Source organism: Ovis aries, chromosome 15 (genome assembly GCF_016772045.2).
Source record: "Ovis aries strain OAR_USU_Benz2616 breed Rambouillet chromosome 15, ARS-UI_Ramb_v3.0, whole genome shotgun sequence".
Taxonomy (NCBI): Eukaryota; Metazoa; Chordata; class Mammalia; order Artiodactyla; family Bovidae; genus Ovis; species Ovis aries.
In genome coordinates, this window is record NC_056068.1 from 40,146,621 (window position 1) to 40,166,279 (window position 19,659).

Below are 19,659 nucleotides of genomic sequence, written 5' to 3' on the forward strand. Positions count from 1 at the left end.
GTAAGTTTTCTTTTCTGGTTATATTTGTTGCAAATTTATTTTCCAAATTAGCAGTTTATTTTTTTCCTTTCCTTATGATGTCTACAGACTACCAACTTGAGGTCTAAGAGATTCTTAACATTTCAAATTAAAGTCTTTAATTTTTATGACATTGATTATATGGTTTAAGATGAGGTTCAACTTCATTTTTTTCCTGTATGGAAAGCCAGTTGTCCCAGAATCACTTATTTCCTGTGAATTGCAATGCTACTGCTGGCTTATATCAAGTTTTCATATATGTGAGATTATGTTTGGGTGTGTTGGTGGCTCTCAGTGAAGTATTAAAATTGGCTCCATAAAGGATGTGCATATTTTTTCTTAGATTTATTCCTAGGCACATTGTGTTTTTATGCTAATGTAAGTAATATCTTCTTTGTTATTTCATTTTCTAGAAACCAATGCTGAGATATGGAAATGCAATTGATTTTTCTATTTTGATCTTATTTCCAATCACATGATATAGACTCTTATTATTAAAAAAAATTATCTGTACATTCTTTTGGGTTTCTATGTGGTTAATTCTATCATCTGGAAATGACAAAAATTTGTTTCTTCCTTTCCAAACCTTGTGCCATTTTATCTCTGTCTTACTGTACTGGCTAGGTCTCCTGTGCAATATTGAATAGAAGAGGTGATGGCAAGCATCCTCTCCTATTACTGATTTTAAAAGAAATGCTTCTAATATTTTACCATTAAACAATGCTGTTTGCTACAGGGTTTTGGAAGATATGTTTCAAATTCAGAAAGTTCTGACTCAGCAATTTCACTTCTAAGGACACAAAAACACCAATTTGAAAAGATATATGAAGCCTATGTTCATTGCTGCATTATTTACAATAGCAAGATATGGAAACAACCTGTGTCCACTAATTGATGGGTGGATTGAAAAAATGTGGTATATATACAAAATATTAGCCATTAAAAAACAGTGAAATCCTGTCATTTGACATCATAAATGGACTGTGAAGGTACTATGCTAAGAGAAGTCACACAGAGAAAAATAAATACCATAGGATTTCACTCATATATGGAATCTAAAAAACAAAATAAAACAAAAACAAAGTCATAGATACAGAGATCAGAGCAGTGATTACCTGAAAGGAAGGAGTAGGGGTGGATGAAATGGGTAAAAGGGGGTCAACTGTGTGATGATAGATGGTAACTAGATTTGTGGAGGTGACCACGCTCTAGTGTATACAGACATCAAATTGTCACGCTGTACACTGAAACTTCTATAACAAAACTTTTTTTAAGCTTCAAGAAGGCAAAATAAAAGGTTCTTTTTTTGCTAAAAGTTTTTATCCTCAATGAATGTTGAACTTTGTCAAATTATATTCTCTTCTATTGAAAAATCATATGGTTTTCTCTTTAATTTGATAATATGAGGATTGTTTAGTCACCCTTAGATTGTCAAATTTTAAAATGAATTGAATTAAATGTTCATTATATTCTTTTATCTTTTTGAATCTTTGCTATATCTATGGTTATGTCTGCCTCTTTCACTCATTATTTATTTCTTCTCTTTTATTTTTAAAAATCAATTTAAGAGGACTGCCTTTAGTCTTTTAACTTTTTCAGTGAACAAACATTTGGCTTATTTGACCCTATTTTATCTTTATTCTCTATTTCATTTACATTTGCTCATATATTTATTATCTTTCTTTAGGTTTATTTTGTTCTTCATTTTCTAAGCGAAGTTGGACACTTAGCTCATTGATTTAAGCCTTTCTTCTTTTCTAATAAAAGTATTTAAGGTAATACCTCTAAGAACCATTTTCACTGCATCCCATGTGTTTTGATCTATTGTTTTCCTTTTCATATTTACTATATTTTAAATTTCAAAGTATTTTTTAAAATATCTTTTTTATTTTTTTGACCCAGGAGAAATATATATTTTTACTTTCCAAATGCATGATTTTAAAAAATACCCTTTGGTTATTGATTTCTAAGTTAGTTATATTGTAGTATAAAATGTGGCCTGTATAATATAGATTCTCTGAGATTTACTTTATGAACCAACATAGTCAATTTTTATAAATCATCATATAAACTTAAAAAGAACACACATCCTCTAATTTCGGGGTGCAGGGTTTTATACATGTCCATTGGAAATGGCAACCCACTCCAGTACTCTTGCCTAGAAAATTCCATGGATGGAGGAGCCTGGTGGGCTACACTCTATGGGGTCACAGTCAGACACGACTGAGTGACTTCACTTTCTTTCTTTCTTTATTAAACTTATTAACTGCAATGTTCAAACTTATAGTAATGTTTTGTCTGTTTGACTCTCATTAATGGAGAGATATAGTAAAACCTCCTGCCATGATAATAGAAATTCCTGCTCGAAGTTTTGTCATTTTTTGTTTTATATATTTTGAGGCTGCTATAGGCTCAACATTTTAAACTGTCATAATCTTCTTGGTGAGTTGGTCATTTTAAAATTATGTAGTGGCACTGTTTATTGTTAATCATAGTTTTGTTACTAAAAGTTAATTATCTGGGCTTCCCAGGAGGCACTAGTGGTAAAGAACCTGCCTGCTAATACAGGAGATATAAGAGACATGGGTTTGATTCATTTACCCTAGCTTTATTTGTCTTATTTAGCTAGTATATACTTGCCATTTTTCTTTTTTGCTTTACACGTGTCTACTAAATAGCATACAAATGGCTATTGTTTTGATCATTAACTTTCATTACAATTATTGACATATTTAGACTTGTTTTTTTACCATCTTTGTGCTTTTTATCTTTTTAAAAATGTTTTAAAATTTCTGTTTAGAATTGAATTGGGGGTTTGGTTTGGTTGATTACTTTTTCTTATTTCTTCTTCCTGTTTCCCCTGGTTGATTTGAAGTTATACATTTTTCCTATTCTTTTCATAATTACAGTTAAAATCTAAATAGGCATTTTAAAAATATCCTTAGCTCAGTTCATTTCAGTTGCTCAGTCATGTCTGACTCTTTGCGACCCCATGGACTGCAGCACACCAGGCCTCACTGTCCATCACCAACTCCTCGAGTTTACTCAAATTCATGTTCATTGAGTCAGTGATGCCATCCAACCACCTCACTCTCTGTCGTCCCCTTCCCTTCCCACCTTCAATCTTTCCCAGCATCAAGGTCTTTTCCAATGAGTCAGTTCTTTGCATCAGGTAGCCAAAGTATTGGAGTTTCAGCTTCAACATCAGTCCTTCCAATGAACGTTAAGGACTGATTTCCTTTAGGATGGACTGGTTGGATCCCTTTGCAGTCCAAGGGACTCTCAAGAGTTTTCTCCAACACCACAGTTCAAAAGGATCAATTCTTAAATATTCTAACAAAGTCTAAATTTTTAAATAGTTTCAGTTCAGTTCAGTTGCTCAGTAGTGTCCGACTCTTTGCGACCCCATGAATCGCAGCACGCCAGGCCTCCCTGTCCATCACCAACTCCCAGAGTTCACTCAGACTCACGTCCATCGAGTCAGTGATGCCATCCAGCCATCTCATCCTCTGTCGTCCCCTTCTGCTCCTGCCCCCAACCCCTCCCAGCATCAGACTCTTTTCCAATGAGTCAACTCTTCACATGAGGTGGCCAAAGTACTGGAGTTTCAGCTTTAGCATCATTCCCTCCAAAGAAATCCCAGGGCTGATCTCCTTCAGAATGGACTGGTTGGATCTTCTTGCAGTCCAAGGGACTCTCAAGAGTCTTCTCCAACACCACAGTTCAAAAGCATCAATTCTTTAGCACTCAGCTTTCTTCAAGTCCAACTCTCACATCCATACATGACTACTGGAAAAACCATAGCCTCGACTAGACAGACCTTTGTTGGCAAAGTAATGTCTCTGCTTTTGAATATACTATCTAGGTTGGTCATAACTTTTCTTCCAAGGAGTAAGCATCTTTTAATTTCACGGCTGCAATCACCATCTGCAGTGATTTAAATGGTCAGAATTTCATATGTTGAAGGACAGCACTTCTGTCCATTTTAGTCCAGTAAAAAAAAAAAAAAACAAACAAACAAACCCATGCTCTTTTATATTGACAATGTTTTACTTACATGTTTTTTATTTTTTGCATTCACCATTTCTTCTTTAATATTTCAGATTAGCCTCTTAGGTTTATCTTTTTTTTTCTGATTAAAGCATATTTGCTAGAATTTTGTTTGTAGGCAATTTGTTGATTTGGCTTGAATCTCATTCTGAGTGGCTCACTTCTTTGTGTTTTAGGTGATTTTAAAAATTATTATAAGCTCATAGTTTACTGAATTTAATCTGTCTAAATCCTGAGAGCCTAACCTGAAAGCATGGTCTCTTTGATACAGAATCTACACTTGGTCTTAGAGTTCTAGAGACCTGGCTTAACATGGGAATCCCAAGGTTAGCTCCCCTACTTCTTGTTAGACTTGAAGCAACCCTGGATTACTGTTTCTGTGTTTGCTTCCTTCCTGGAACACATAGGTTTTAGTAGATGTTTCTTCTTTTCCCTCTCTTTCTTGGCCCTGAGAGACTTCTCTCACTTAAAAGTCTAGCAACATCTTCAAAAATGTCTTGTTGTAGTTAATGGGCTTTTCAGTATATATTCCACCATTCTGCTGTTCCATATGTTTTAGGAACCATATTCTGTATTCTTGGCAGAGGCAGTCACTTGGGTATTTAATTTAAATTTTTGTTTCAAGGAAAATCACTGTAATGGTGTTTTTTAAAACTGAGGGATGTAAAATTAATTTTGTGGGTCATAACAAGCACTAGAAAATGAGACAGAATAAAAATATCAGTCTTTTATAAGTAGTAAAGTTTAAAATTATCTCTTGAAATATTGTATTCGATTATATATTTAAATGTACTATTAATAACTTATGATATAAAACATATTTCTTACTGCTGTCATGGGCAATTTTTTTGTGTAAAGCAATTGTCTAGAGCACATAACTCTGAAGCACATAACTCAATGACTCCAGGATCCATACAATGGAGAGAAGACCCAAGGCTTCTTCAGGAAGAGAATCTTAGTCTGTCTGGCCCTCACTGGGTCCATCTCTGTAATAAGGCTACTGCTTGACTAGGTAGCTACTGAGGCTAGAAATAGAGTTGACTACATAATAAATGGATTATTGCCATTTGTTGAGAGAGGGGGTCTGCCATAAGCCTTGAGCAATCCTGCGTGTCTTTGCTGAGTGTGTGAAACAGCAAGGACTGACCATCCTATGATCCCGAGCCACTCCTGCAGCCAGTCAAGTAGATTACTTGCTTCCTGGGAAACGGGCCGGCTTGTTGACTGCTTGCTATAGCTGCTGCTGAGTTCCTCTGCTGTGGTACAATCCCCTGTGTGCACAGCTGCCATCTGGGTCTATCAGACTTAGATACAGGGCAACTTGCACCACGCTGCTGCTCTTGCCATTTGCGGTGCTGTGAGTCAAAACTCCCTTGCTCGGATGCACTGAATCTCACTGTTTACTTTCAGCACATAGAGTATGGCAAACCCATTCAAATTCCTTGGTTGCTAGGCTACCAGCTTCAAAATCTTTGCCATGAATGGCATCAAGATTCAAAATCAGGAGTGTCTGACTCTACTCTCTGTGTTCTTTGCAGGACACCTTGCTGTTTCATTATCCAAGAAATTAGTATTCCTTCTGTTCCTCAGTGGCAATCAAGATAAAAACCACAGAGTGGAAGCCAAACTACTTCCCTCTTCCGGCCTGTTTCTCTTGTTGTCATGTATGTTCCTGCTGCCACCTGCTGGCAGCCTCAGACAGGTTCTTTAAACCCCTTATCTGTGTGAAGGAAAAGCTATCTGACTCTTAAGAAAAAAGAAACAAGAAGCTCAACGCAGGCAACCAACTGGTAAGCCTTCCTCAAAGCTGGTAAAGCTATCGGGAAGGAATAATTCCCACACACTCCCGATCTCAGTTTTCACCAGATTTTACCTGTTTCCAGGTACTGAAAGAAAGCACAGATTCTGTTATTTACTTCGCCTAAATTTGAATGGTGGTCTCCTGCTAAACTGGGGTGTTCTATCACCTTGCACATAACACTGACCACCACGTTGACAACCAGCAAACCAGTAGGTAATAGCATTTGACCAAGAAGAGTCTAAGCAGCTGCAAAGCTCAACTTGACCTCCTCATAGAGAGTGAAGCTCAGGGCAATCAGGTCATTGCACATTGTGGTCCTTTACTCTGGGCAGCTAGAACCATCAGGATTCCCTTTGTCAAGGACATCTCACACACACACACACACACACACACACACACACACACTCACAAACACACCTTACAGAACATAAAGACTTGTTATCTGGGGTGGATTTTTGTTTTTCTTTGTTTCCCTTGCCTTGACAAAATGGGGAAAAACCCTTCCTGGGGGTGGGAGAGTTTATTTCTGACTGTTGGAAAAAGAGAAAGCAGGAATTGTTGTCACGACAATTAGAAGCTCATCAAAGGCTTATTTTGCTCATCAGCCACCACTGCCCTCTGTCCTGCACCCCCGCATGTTCCTCTAATTCAATGCCGCCTAATGAATAACTCCTAGGAACAAAAGACCCTTTCAGGCTGGTGCACATCACTACCGGAGGAGACTTGCATAACTGTCGCAGACAACTCATGTTTTCAGGCCTGTCTCTAAATCTGGTTATTCACAACCTTTATAGCTCAATATTATTGTCTAACTGTGATTATTTTCTAATTATCCTAATAATACCTATTAAATAATTCCCATTCAATCACTTGAACCAGAGCAGCCCAGACCAGCTCAAATACAACTTAACCTAATAAGCATCGGTCATTCATTAAGCACCAGGGCAATCTCTTAAAGGGGCTGAGTGGAATATTAAACTGCACGGGAATATTACTATTGCGCAAATGTTATTACAAGTTAGAGTGTATTAATTTCGATGCCTGGTTCGCACATCTTCTGCTCGGTTTCCTCTGGGGCCGCTGTGACTCAACTCTTCCAGTCTCCTGCCCCTTGTTGATCTGCATCTGTCATCCACACAAGGACAATCAAGGAGAAAAAGGCCCATAAACTTAACAGGGAAATTAAATTACCAAAGATATAAAGGGAATGAACAGAATCCATCTTCTGGCTGGGGAAATACTACCTTTGAAAACACCGTGAGCTGGCTGAGTTTCTCTAGCTGATAACTCAAAATAGCCTTTCTTTACAGGGAGGGAGATTTTTCAGGAGCTTTAAAAATTTGGTTTCTAGACTTTAAATTTCAAGCAATAAAGACCAGAAACTCAGGTCTTTTAAAAGTGCAGGATATTTAATAATGTTTCATAAAGTAATATCAGGTAGCTATTTATTGAATGCCTACAATGTGGTGGGCACTCTTGGGAGACTATTGGCCCACCAATGCCCTTAATTCTCAAAATGATCTAGTCATGTGAGGATTATTAGCCCTATTTTTTACTCCAAGGGACCTGAGGCCAGAAAGGTTAACTGATTCTCCTAAACCACATAAGCCTAAATGCAGTGGAACAGAATTTGAACACGGGGGTCTTTGATGCTTATGATTTTGCCTATCCCACCATGCCATACTGCCTCCCCAGCAAACCAAAACATGTCCTAGCTTTGCTGGTTTATCCTTTTCATTCCTAAGTCTCTCACTGAAGTCAGCAGATTCCCAAAGACAAGTGCCAAGCCTTCCTGATCGGGAATATGACCAAACATTTCATTGTATTGACAACAGCTATAGAGGCAGGCTGTGACCCTCACCCCAAGTAGTGACAAACAGTTATCATTTTTGCCAAAAACCCTACTTCCAATGGGTGGATTTTGGTTCTCATTGTAAGGAAATGCACAGAGTATTGTAAGAAAAGGAACAGATATTTATTAACCATCTCTCCTATGCCAGGCACTGTCTCAGGGCTTCCATATACATTGTTTTGACTGGTCTTCAACATAAATCTGAGGGACAGGTACAGTTGGCACTCCCACTTTGTAAACACAGAGACGTAAAGTAAGTCAGACCCTGACATCTCCAGAGAAACACTAACCACGCAGCTACTGAAGTTGAAATCTTAGGACCTCTCAAGTGGATGGGCCTTTGTAAGGCTCTGGGAGTAGCCCCCAGCTTCAGGTCTCACAAAATCTGAGTCTGTATCTGCTTTTTAAGAGAACTGAAGTCCTAACCTTTCTCTATATTGTTTACACGACTGCACACAGAAATATATGTTTTTCAGTATCTGCTTTTTCATGCTTTATATCCAAGCTACAGAAGGCTAAAGATATCACATCAGAAAGTTAAAGAGACAATGCCTCCAAGTATATGGATGTGTGTACCCATATAAATGGGGGCTTCTCTGGCGGCTCAGATGGTAAAGAACCATCTTCCAATGCAGAAGGCATAAGAGACATGGGTTCGATCCCTGGGTCAGGAAGATCCCCTGGAGAAGGGCATGGCAACCCACTCCAGTATTCTGGCCTGGAGAATCCCATGGACAGAGGAGCCTGGTGGGTTACAGTCCATGGGGTCACAAAGAGTCGGACACAATTGAGCGACAAACACTTTCACACATATATGTGTGTGCATGTGTGTGTGTGTAACTGAATCACTTTGTTGTATACCTGAAACAAACACAACATTGTAATAAAATTCAACTAAATAAAAAAGAGACAATGCCCACCACTAACTCCAGTTGATTAGCCACACCCTGCTGGATGGTTTCCAAAAACACATAGATTTCTTCATTTTATCCCTCACCCAAAACCCTCTCCTCATGCATTAAGGCATCTCACATTCGGCCTTTGCCAGTGCTGTTCCCTCTGCCAGAACAGTCTCCTCACCTCCCTTGTTGCCTCCTGTTCCTCTTCTGGTTCTTGTCTTAACAGAACATCCCTTCCAGGTGATTAGCCTGACTGACCTCCCCTCCCTGCCCCACCTCCATTGAGATCAGTTGGGAACCCCGTGATTCTGTCCTCATTCTACCCTAATGCTTGTTCCCATCACAACCCTCATCCCCCACTACTATGGTTTGTTTATTTACGTGTCTATGTCCCTCAGGGGACCACACACTTCTCAAAGTCCGAAAAAGTGTTTATCGTTATAGAAACACATTATCTCCATGTCGAAGGTAAGGCAAGCCTTCACCAGATGAATTCTGTTTGCATCTAAGAATCTGAAGCTATCAGTGGAATAGATATCATTTATTGCTTTCCCTTGTGCCAGGCATGTGCTGATTGGGGAAGTTACCCTGGGGAAGGGAATGGCAACCCACTCTAGTATTCTTGCCTGGAGAATTCCATGGACAGAGGAGCTTGGTGGGTTACAGTCCACCGGGTTGCAAAGAGTTGAACATGACTGAGTGACTTAACACAGTATTATACATATATACATATAAAGATACTTTCTTCTTTAATCTTTATCTTAGCTCTCTAAGATAGGAAACCACTATTATCCACATTTTATAGCAGAAAACAAAAGTTCATAAAGGTTTAGAACATAAGCGATCCAAGGCCTTATAGCTGATAAAGGGAGAAACATGTGGTAAAGGGAGAAATCAGGACTTTGACTCCAAGTCCAGCTTTGAATCTCTACCAACATCGCTTGAAACACTCAGCTGCTGCTGCTGTTGCCAAGTCACTTCAGTCGTGTCCGACTCTGTGTGACCCCGTAGATGGCAGCTCACCAGGCTCCCCCATCCCTGGGATTCTCTAGGCAAGAACACTGGAGTGGGTCGCCATTTCCTTCTCCAATGCATGAAAGTGAAAAGTGAAAGGGAAGTTGCTCAGTAGTGTCTGACTCTTCGCGACCCCATGGACTGCAGCCTACCAGGCTCCTCTGTCCATGGGATTTTCCAGGCAAGAGTACTGGAGTTGGGTGCCATCACCTTCTCCAGAAACACTCAGCTATTTCTCCTGAATTTATCTTAACCTCTGAATTGCAAGAACACAGCAGCAGAGAGACTGGACAGACCAGAAACCCAAGGCCCACAAACCAACCGATGCCCTGGGAATTTCAAACTGGATGGCCAGTTTGATTTTGCAAATGGGAAGCAGCTGCAGATTGAGCACCCAGGTCAGTGTTGATGGTTCCGCAGTGAGTGGCAAGGCCTCACAGCTTTGCCTGGATGGTTAGACCGACATTATTCTCAGACCATAGTCACAGGCCTGAGCCCACTGCACCGGATCTGCCCACAGCGATGCCTACCTGCTTCTCCTCTCAGCGCCTTCTCCAACCTCACGCCCTGGATCTCGGAAGCCCTCTGCCGCTCTTCCACCTCCTCCAACTGCCTCTGGATGGCCTGCAATGCCAGGATTGTGTGTCATGCAGGTGCTTGCAACATGCAGAGTCATACAAGGGGGCCAGTTCTGCCACCTGCTTTCCAAGAGGAAGAAGCTCTTTCTCTTGGGTTGCCAGCTCTTCAGTTAACTGGGTAAGAATCTCTGAATTCCCCAAACAACTGGAATTTGATATTTCCCTTCTTTAATATGAAAACATAAAGCAAGGAGTCTGTGTGTAAGCTCAATCTGCCCCCAAGGAGACAGTCTCTTTTGACCAGGCCAGTTGTACAGACATGCTGTCAGGCAGAGGCTGCCGGCCTGGGTGTGCAAGCCCCTGTGGCTCCTGGACTCCTCACAGTCTCGGCCTCTGACCGTGGTCATGGGACAGCTGCTGGAGCTACTGGCCATATTCAGAGTTGGACAGGATCTCTGGGGACAAACACAGAGCATGCTCACAATCCATTTTCCCAAGACATTGGAACAGGAGATGGGAGCCAACTCCTGGGGCTGGGTATTCCTCTCTGAGTCTGCCCTGCCCCTGTCCTGAGCTACAAATTGGCAACCTATTATTTCATTGCACCATGGGGCTTTTTACTGTCTGTGGAAGTATACTGTGGCTTGTTACTAGCAGTTTAATAAGACCAGACAGAGATGTTTATTTCATTAAGGCATATCCTCCTTAGACTACTGTAGGTACCTATCAAGGCTTGGGGTCATGATGGGCTTTGTATTTACATGTTTAGTTTCCCCACTAGCTATTTCTCTCTTGTGTGTATTAGGAAGGAAAATTAAGGGGGAAAAAATCCCTTTCCTATTTACATGTTGTTCATCCCCATCAGTTTTTTCTGCTTTTAATTACATGCTGCCACAAGGCACATCTCTTGGCAGAACAGACTTTGCACCAGGCACCTTCATAGAAATGGCAGCTGTTTGGGCAGGTATAACCCGTGTGTTCTTCCTTCCCTACTTTCTCCTAGCTCTGTCTCACTCTTCTTCCTCCTTAACTCTACCTTGTTCTAAGTCTCCTCTGGAGTCAAATTACAATTGCTGAGGCACCTCCAATCTGTGAAGAGGCCTGAACGAGGGTCGGGGCAAGGACTCAGCAGCCACCTGGCTTCTTGTCTTAGCTGAGAGTGTTTAAATCCCAAACATAAAATCTGAAATAGATGGGAATTCTAACTAAAACTACTTGTAATTTTATGCTTTCTTCCTGTCTCTTTTTAAAAAACGATGATATCTTTATAGATCTGTCTCTCACTGGTAGAATGCAGCATTGCTAAAGGAAGGGAAACATTTAAATGACTTTATGACTGATTGCTTTGTAATTATGCCTATGTAATTGTTATGGACTGAGCAGTCTCCACCCCACACTAAATTCATCTATTGATGTCCGAACCCTTAAAGTGACTGTTTGGCCCTTACGGAGGTAGGTGAGGTTAAATGAGGTCATAGCAGTGGGCCCTAATCCAACAGGACTGGTGTCCTTACATGCAGAGGAAAAGATACCAGAATTCTTTCTTTCTCTTGCTCTGAATGCACACACACGAAAAGGCCATGTGAAGACACAGCAAGAAGGCAGCTGTCTGCAAGCCAGGAAGAGAGTCCTCACTGGAAACCAACATTGGAGACACCTTGATCTTGGACATCCAGTCTCCAGAGCTGTGAAAGAATAAATTTCTGTGGTTTAAGCCACCCAGTCTGTGGTATGTCATCATGACAGCACAAGTTGACTGATACAGTCATCATTCTTTAGAAACTAAGAAAGAGAATCTCAAAGATTATACAGGGCAGGTATGGATGCCAGCAGATTAGGACTCAAAAGGCAACTGTGATTATTCTGTTAGTACTCTTGCCTGGAAAAATCCCATGGACTGAGAAGCCTACAGTTCATGGGGTCACAAAGAGTCAGACATGACTGAGAGACTTTACTTTCACTGTCTGGAGTAGAAATATCAGGTTGGCAAAAAACCTGTTGGGGTTTTTCCATAACATCTCATGGAAAAACTTGAATGAACTTTTCAGTCAACCCAATATAAGAAGAAGAAATTATTGAGTTTGCCAATCCATTTCATAAAGATAACTTGTTCTCAGAAGGAAAAGTTGAAATGTTTCAAGAAAGCCTGTTTCAGAAGGTGAGGTTGGACAGAGGGAATTTAATTTTCCCCAACTGCTAGGTGAAGAGGGTGGCTCCCGAGTCAGCCACTGAGAAGAGTAAAGAAGGTTAGATTTAGTGACTTCCTTCTTGTCAGAAACAACTTATTGGACTACACAACTGGATAAAGTGAGTTACTGGAGAAGGGGATGTAAGGATACAATGCATTAGCACAAGTGGTCATTTTAGGTCCCTTTGTCCAAAAACTCAACTGCTCTTCAAGGCTAGGTTTGGGGTCCTCAGGGAGAGGGGAAGTGCCTTGACTTTCTGCTTCATTTTGCAGGTCAGTAGATCCACCTGAGCAAAAATGTTTGCAGTAAACAATTAGGCCAGGAAGTCTACAGCAGAATGGTAGATGCTTATGCGTTCAACTAACCTTGGAACAGAGACAGCCCCAAGAGCTGTCAGTTCAGCAAAGACACTGTCAGAAATTCGAGAGAAGGTTATATCCTCACAGAGGACAAAACGAAGGCCACTGCTGTGTGGCAGTCAGGGCCTGGGATGGATTCCAAGGCAATGTGTTGGCTGCCATTCCAGCTCACTTTGCAGGATACACGCCTGCAGATGGAAAGGCAGCTGGGAGTGGGCCAACTCAACACCTGGGCTCTCTGGCCCCAGAGTCCCACCAGGGATTGAACCATAACCTTCAGAACAGCCACAAGCCTGGTGCTTAGAGAAGAGAGATTGATCTTTCCCTAGCTCAGCTTCCCCAGCTCAATACAGATTTCCAAAGGGCTTCCAGACTCAGATCCCCAGCAACCCAGACCCACTCACTCGTTTGTTTTCTGACCTGAGCTTTATGAAGTCTTTTCAATTCTTCTTGCTTAACCAATTGTTTTGTTGCTTTTTCCAGCTTCCTTCTTCTTCTAAGTGCCTTCCTCTCCTACAAAAACCAAGAAGAAAAATATGTCTAAGAAAAATGGAGTTGAAACTTACAAAATACTGTCACAGCCTCTATCCTCTTCAACAAAACCACTGCTTGACTTCTAGAACAAAGATGTCCAACAGAGCTTTCTGCAATGATAGAAATGTTCTCTATCAAGGCAGAAGCTTGCTTTCCTTCCCTACTTCACTTTGTTCAAATACATCATTAATACCACTGGGTTCTTCGTGTGCCTGGGCTAGCGGAATACAGAACACCCACGGATTAAGGCATCTACAAAGCTTGATTCAGGTCTTCATGACAAGTCTAGGACTTCTAGACTGTCAACCACTGCAAAGGTTCTAGGCCATTTGGATGAGGAAACCCCTACTTTAAGTGGCTGGGACCTTTCTTAGAAGGCTGGGGTGGAGACAGGCATGGTGGAAATCACTGGTAGTTGTCCAGAGACTGGCTAACTCAATCTCTGTGGCGAGACAGTCCCTTATTTAACAACTATCTCTTGAGCTCTCATTACACTAATCTACATAATAAACGCCAGCAAGTACTGAGTGCTATGTGTCAGACACTGTACTGATTACCTCACAAATATCATCTTATTTTTTCTTCAAATTATGGTGTTTTTTTTTAATAGACAAAGAAATCAGAACTCAGAGAAGTTAAATAACTTACCCAAGATGACACAATCAGGAATTGGAAGCACCAGTAGCTAAGCCCAGGTAACCCGAATCCAAGTATCCATATTTCCACCTAGTTTATTCTGTCTTTCCCAGGCCCCTACAGTGCAGGTACATCACGCACCTCTGTTTTATGGAAACATTAGACTTTCACCCTAAATTAAGACCATTCAAACAATTTCAGCGAGGATGCCTTGACAGCCTCATACCGTCTCAGCGCTTTACAGCAATGAAGTTGCCAAAGCCCAACTCCTTTATCAAGAGTCAGCAAAGCGGAACCTAGATGGGTGGAGAAAGTCTTGTATTGCCTTTTATTAAGATGATGTGCAGTGTCTGGCACACAGCACTCAGTACTTGCTGGCGTTTATTATGTAGATTAGTATAATGAGAGCTCAAGAGATAGTTGTTAAATAAGATGATGATATATCGACAAGCACTCATATAACCTTACGAAGCACCAGGCACACTTCTTACATCCTCAGTGATAGTGGTGACGATACAGAGAGGAAAGGAAGGAGGCTAAGGAAGAAAAAGATAAAGGACAGAGAAAGAGAAAAATCTGGCAGGGCTGAAGACGAGCTCCCTGTCCCCATCTGTCAGATCCAGGCATTAATTTCAGGGGAGGGGTGCAGAGTAAAGAGGTGAGGGTATTTATTTTGTCTCCAGTTTCCTGTCCTGAAGAAGGGCATGGCAACCCACTCAGTATTCTTGCCTGAAGAATTCCATGAACAGAGGAGCCTGGCAGACTACAGTCCATGAATCGCAGAGTCAGACACGACTGAGCAACTAACACACACACCAGTTTCCTGTGTAAAGGTTCACCTGAGCTGACATGGGCTCTGTGCCATGTGACTGGGGACATATCTGTATGGGGCAAAAGAGATTTAAAAACAAGAGGGGAAAACACTTCTTCTATTCCTTCAGTGTGAGCTCTGAGAAGTGGTAAAGAAGGAGCCTTTTTGCCAGCTTCCCTTCCTGAAGAATGGGCTGTGTCAGAAGCCAGAAGCACCAGGGAGCTTTACCACACACATCTTCTCAGTCAGATCTGACTGTTCGTGACCCCATGGACTATAGCCTGCTAGGCCCTTCTGTTCATGGTATTTCTTAGGCAAAAATACCGAGAGTGGATGCCATTTCCTATTCCAGGGGACCTTCCGGACCCAGGGATCAAACCCATGTCTCCTGCGTTGGCAGGTGGGTTCTTTACCAAGGCGCTACCTGGGAAGCCCAGCTATACCACACTGCAGGCTTATGTGATGATCAGCTCTGTTCTGGGTGACCAGGAAGACACAGAGCTACTGGGAAGGCTTGCCTTAGGTTATCATGGTCTTGCTATTTTGAGAGCTTAGGGCCACTCCATTCTTTTGGTCCCCATGAGTGTCAAGATGTTTGATGCTGGGGTCTCTGCCTCATTTGAATACAAAATTAACTCAGGGTCACTCAAGGGGGTGAGAGGGCCTGCAGGGAAACCCTAGAAATCAACACACAGAATTCATTTGTGTTGAGTGCCAAACTAATCAGACACCCCCACAGTCAGAAATTAGAAATCTCTCAGTATTGTCTTATTCTCATTCTCTGCCCTCTCTCTCTCTCTCCCCCTCTCCCTCCCTCTCTTGTCTCTCTCTCTCTCACACACACACATGTCCCAGTTCCCTCCTGACTTGCTCCAAGCTGGGCCTTGGGGAGCTGGAACCCCTGAGTGACTTGAGATGACGCCAAAGTTCCTAGTGCCAGATATGGAAAAGTTGAGTTTAAGTAAATAAATTTGGTTCTCTCTCTTTCTCCTCAGATCCTCACTGCTCCAAAAAGTAAACACCACCACAGCAGTGAACTGCTTCTCTGTCCGCCCAGGAAGCACATGCGGTCCAGCCATTCAGCCCTTCCAGCCCCAGCAGACAAAGGAAACAATGGTGGGATTTGATCATGGGATGCATGTCTCCACGTATGTAACATACAGATGCATTTAAAGACATACAACAACATTTGTGTTTTTAAATCCATGGGTACAGGAGTTGTTTAAAGGGTGCTCCGTAAACTAATGTTCATTAAGCAAAGAGGAGAACGGCTGTCCCCCTGCCGGCACTCAGCTAGTCAGTGGGGATCCTCGGAGTCTAGATGCAAGCGCATGGTTCATTTCGCATTTCTGATTAGAATAAACATAACATTTTCCATGCAATCTGCCTCTAGTGCTTCTTAAATGAAGCTGTGCTTCCCCCAGGGAAATATGCATCTGCTTGCTGTAATTTTTTTCGATGGTTTGCTTGTTGGATCACATATTAAACCCACTTTAAGAGCTGCAGTCACCAAATGGTTTCAAGTAAATACGTCTGTTTTTTTCCGCCTTCCCATTTTGACATTTTTGAGAAAGGCAAGCTTCTAAAAGTTATATATATAAAGATAATCCTTAGGGTGTTCCAGGTAAAAAAAGTGGTTGCTGTCAGATGCAATGAAACATGATCTTCCTAATGAAACTGCTGCAGCTGGAGCCCACATTGGGTCTGAAATCTGGATGGTAAAATGGCCCCCACAAGCCAAGGCCCCCGTTGGTTTGCCAAGTGTTGTTACCTTTGACCGCGAGGAAGGCTGGGGATGGAATTCCTCATCTGCAGAGGAGGTGGTGGAGGAAGAGGTGGAAGAGACAGTCCCTGTCCCCTGCGCTCTGATGGGGACGTGCGTGGGACCTGAAATGGGAACAGAACTCACTTGAACTCCTAGCTTCTTCTCCTGCTTCATGACCCAGAGCCGCCTCTCCCTCCTCCCTGCCACCCCTGTTCTCTTCCTCCCCACCCTCCCTTCCCTGCACCTGCCTTGAGCATGAAGCAGCAGCACCTAAGGGCAACTGAAAATTTGGCCCTCCATGTTAATTACATTTCTGGGTCCCTGCCAAGAGCTTTGCAGCTCTCTTTTCATGTTAAAAAAAAAAAAAAAAAGGTATTATGCAGAAATCAATTAATTCCTTAAACACCATTTATATGGTGTGTTGCTTAGAATGCATTCAGAGATGAAATCTATTATTAAAATGCGTGTCTGAAGTTAGCTGAGTTACCTAAATGCTTGTGTAAGGTTCATTCTGCAGAGTAATTGAATGCAAAAAAGTCAGAGCCAGCTCTTAAACAAATCGCCCTTCTGCGGCTCACAGCATCTGGCACCCATTTTTACTACATGACATCTGCTCAGTGTAAAAGGGCTGGCGTCAGAATGTCTGGTCATAGAAAAAAAAATCCCAAATGTAATCAGAAGCAAAAGGACTCTAAGCCTAAGGTTTTATCACATAGTCTCATGCAACATAAATATTTCATTAATTATGGCTAAACAAATGCCACTTTTATTTTCCCAACTTGCAGATATTATCACATCATCGAAGTGATGATTCAAATGCCAGAAAAGGCAGTTTAAGATAGGGAGGACTCAACAATTCCAGGCCCATGGGAGAGCTGAAGTCGAGGGGACGTGCCAACTCCTCAACAAGAGGTAGATGTTTAGAGGCAGGAAGTGCCCGTGTTTGCTCGAATCTCTTTGTGACTTCTCTGGGGCCCACGTGTGATAAAGTCTTCCAGGTGCCACAGGGGACTTGTATTCTGCTCAGCAACAACATCTGCCCAGACACATCAACCTGAAGCAGAGTCAATTATTACTATCTGGATTAACCCACCCTAAACACTGGATATCAGAATCAGCTAGGACTCTGTGATAGAAAACTTACTCATCTTTACTCTGCCATGGCAGGTTCTATCTAAAGAGAAATGTGTGCTGGGTACGGAGGGAGGAGAGGCAATTTCAAGCTGACTAACGTTCTCTCCAGCCTGCCTTTTCTTCCTGTAATTTTCAACTATTCACCCCAGTGAGAGAGGCCAAGTTTTAAAAAATAAGGGTAATTTTAACCTCCAGGAACACATTTACATATGCTGTTATTCAAAGCTAAATAATGCAAAACATCTATATAATAACATCGCCTCTCTGGGGAGGGAGTTAACTGTTTTTCACTTTAATTTGCCAGATGGGAAAGCTCAGGTGAAGATAGAATCAGGAGCAGCATAATAATGGTGGAGGCACTGTTGGTAGGGATCTGAGATTGTGTCCCAGCTCGAGCCACTAAATTACTGCTAAGTATTTTAAGCACAGAATATTCCCTTCTGTAAGCTTGAGGAACTAACTTCACCCCTTGCGTTTCTGGGGATTGTGATTTCTAACTCGCAGAACTGCTATGCAAGAAGAAAGATCAATATAAAGAGTCTAACACAGTCCCTGGTTCACTGGATGCATGCGTGCATGCTCAGCCGTGTCCAACAACTGTGACCCCATGGACTACAGCCTTCCATGCTTCTCTGTCCAGGGGATTGTCCAGGCAAGGATCCTGGAGTGGGTTGCCATTTCCTCCTCCAGGCGATTTTCCTAACCCGGGGATCAAACCTGCATCTCCTGCATTGGCAGATGATTCTTAACCACTGAGCCACTTGGGAATCCTGCCTGGTTCATTGCAGGTGCTTAAATAAATGTTTTCATCACCATCAGCTGCCTCACCCAGGTAATGAAACAGCAGCTATTGCTACATCATCATCATTGATCCCAATGAACACCACTGCAATATTAGTGTTGGGATAAGTCGCTTCAGTCGTGTCTGAATCTTTGCGACCCTATGGACTATAGCTTTGGACCCTCTATCCATGGGATTCTCCAGGCAAGAATACTGGAATGAGTAGCCACGCCCTCCTCCAGGAGACTCTCCCAACCCAGGGATCAAACCCACGCTTCTTACATCTCCTGAATCGGCAGGTGGGTTCTTTACCACTTGTGCCACCTATAAAACTGCCTGATTAATCTTTATTTTGTGGAGGAAGCACAGTATCTAAATTTCAATCTTTTTCTAATTCTCAAAAATAAATATTTCTATTGAATTTTATTTTGAAATTGAGAAGAAAATGTTTCTAAATTTGAAGCACTTCTTAAACTTCTGGCAACGTTATATAAAGTTAAATAGTTACCCCTGAATCTCTTCCCCTGTACTCTATTCCATCATAGAACCATTCATTCTAGTTTAGTTTTCACTTGCAAGCTTGTAAAGCTTGGCAGCATTGTTCTACTTTGGCTACAACGGAGTGACTGATTCTGGAATTGATCTCCCACCACAAAGCACTAGAAGTCAGGACGAAATATATGAAGCAGCTGCTTTGCTTCCAGACACTGGACAAGAGGCAGTGCAGACCTGTGATAAAGGCAGGAACACAGCAAATGAGGCAAGCCCCACAATCACTAGTTTTCTGCCTACAGACACTTTCCAGATCACAGGGCAGGTAGGAAGAACCTAAACAGAGCACAGCAGATTCTTTGAGAAGACAGAGGTCAGTGTTTGACTGGATTGAGACAATTGGAATAGGTGGGGAAGAGTATTTGAGAGGAAGGAGCTTTGCAGAAAAAGGCCTTCAGAAAAAGGCATAGACATCAATCGCAGTCTATCATAGGTGCACAGAAAGTGCAAAAGGTTAGGCCAATAACTGTTGCAAAGTTATAGTGTAAATAATCTCTACAGCTTTCACAAGACTGGGAAAGCTACAAGTTTTACCCAACTAGGGTAGAGAAAACATTGAGGGCGTTAGAGTGGAGACCACAGAAGAGTCACACTTGAGTAACAGGGATAAAGTAGTTCTAGAATAAAGATAATTACAGACATAATAAGTTTAAAAACCAGCCTTGAAAGAAACAAATTGATCTGCA

At 41.9% G+C, this 19,659-nt stretch overlaps 1 protein-coding gene across 6 annotated transcripts in view; it reads right to left on the minus strand.

Moving 5' to 3' along the window:
- The window catches only part of MICAL2 (microtubule associated monooxygenase, calponin and LIM domain containing 2), a 240,883-nt gene that overhangs the window by 20,723 nt on the left and 200,501 nt on the right, over window positions 1-19,659 (minus strand). For all 6 annotated transcript variants that reach the window (XM_060399889.1, XM_042233046.2, XM_042233047.2 and 3 more), the window contains 3 exons: window positions 16,513-16,628; window positions 13,181-13,273; window positions 10,165-10,258 (listed from right to left, as the gene is read on the minus strand). In XM_060399889.1, coding sequence (XP_060255872.1) covers window positions 10,165-10,258; window positions 13,181-13,273; window positions 16,513-16,628 — 303 coding nt within the window. The remainder of the gene's footprint in view (window positions 1-10,164; window positions 10,259-13,180; window positions 13,274-16,512; window positions 16,629-19,659) is intronic.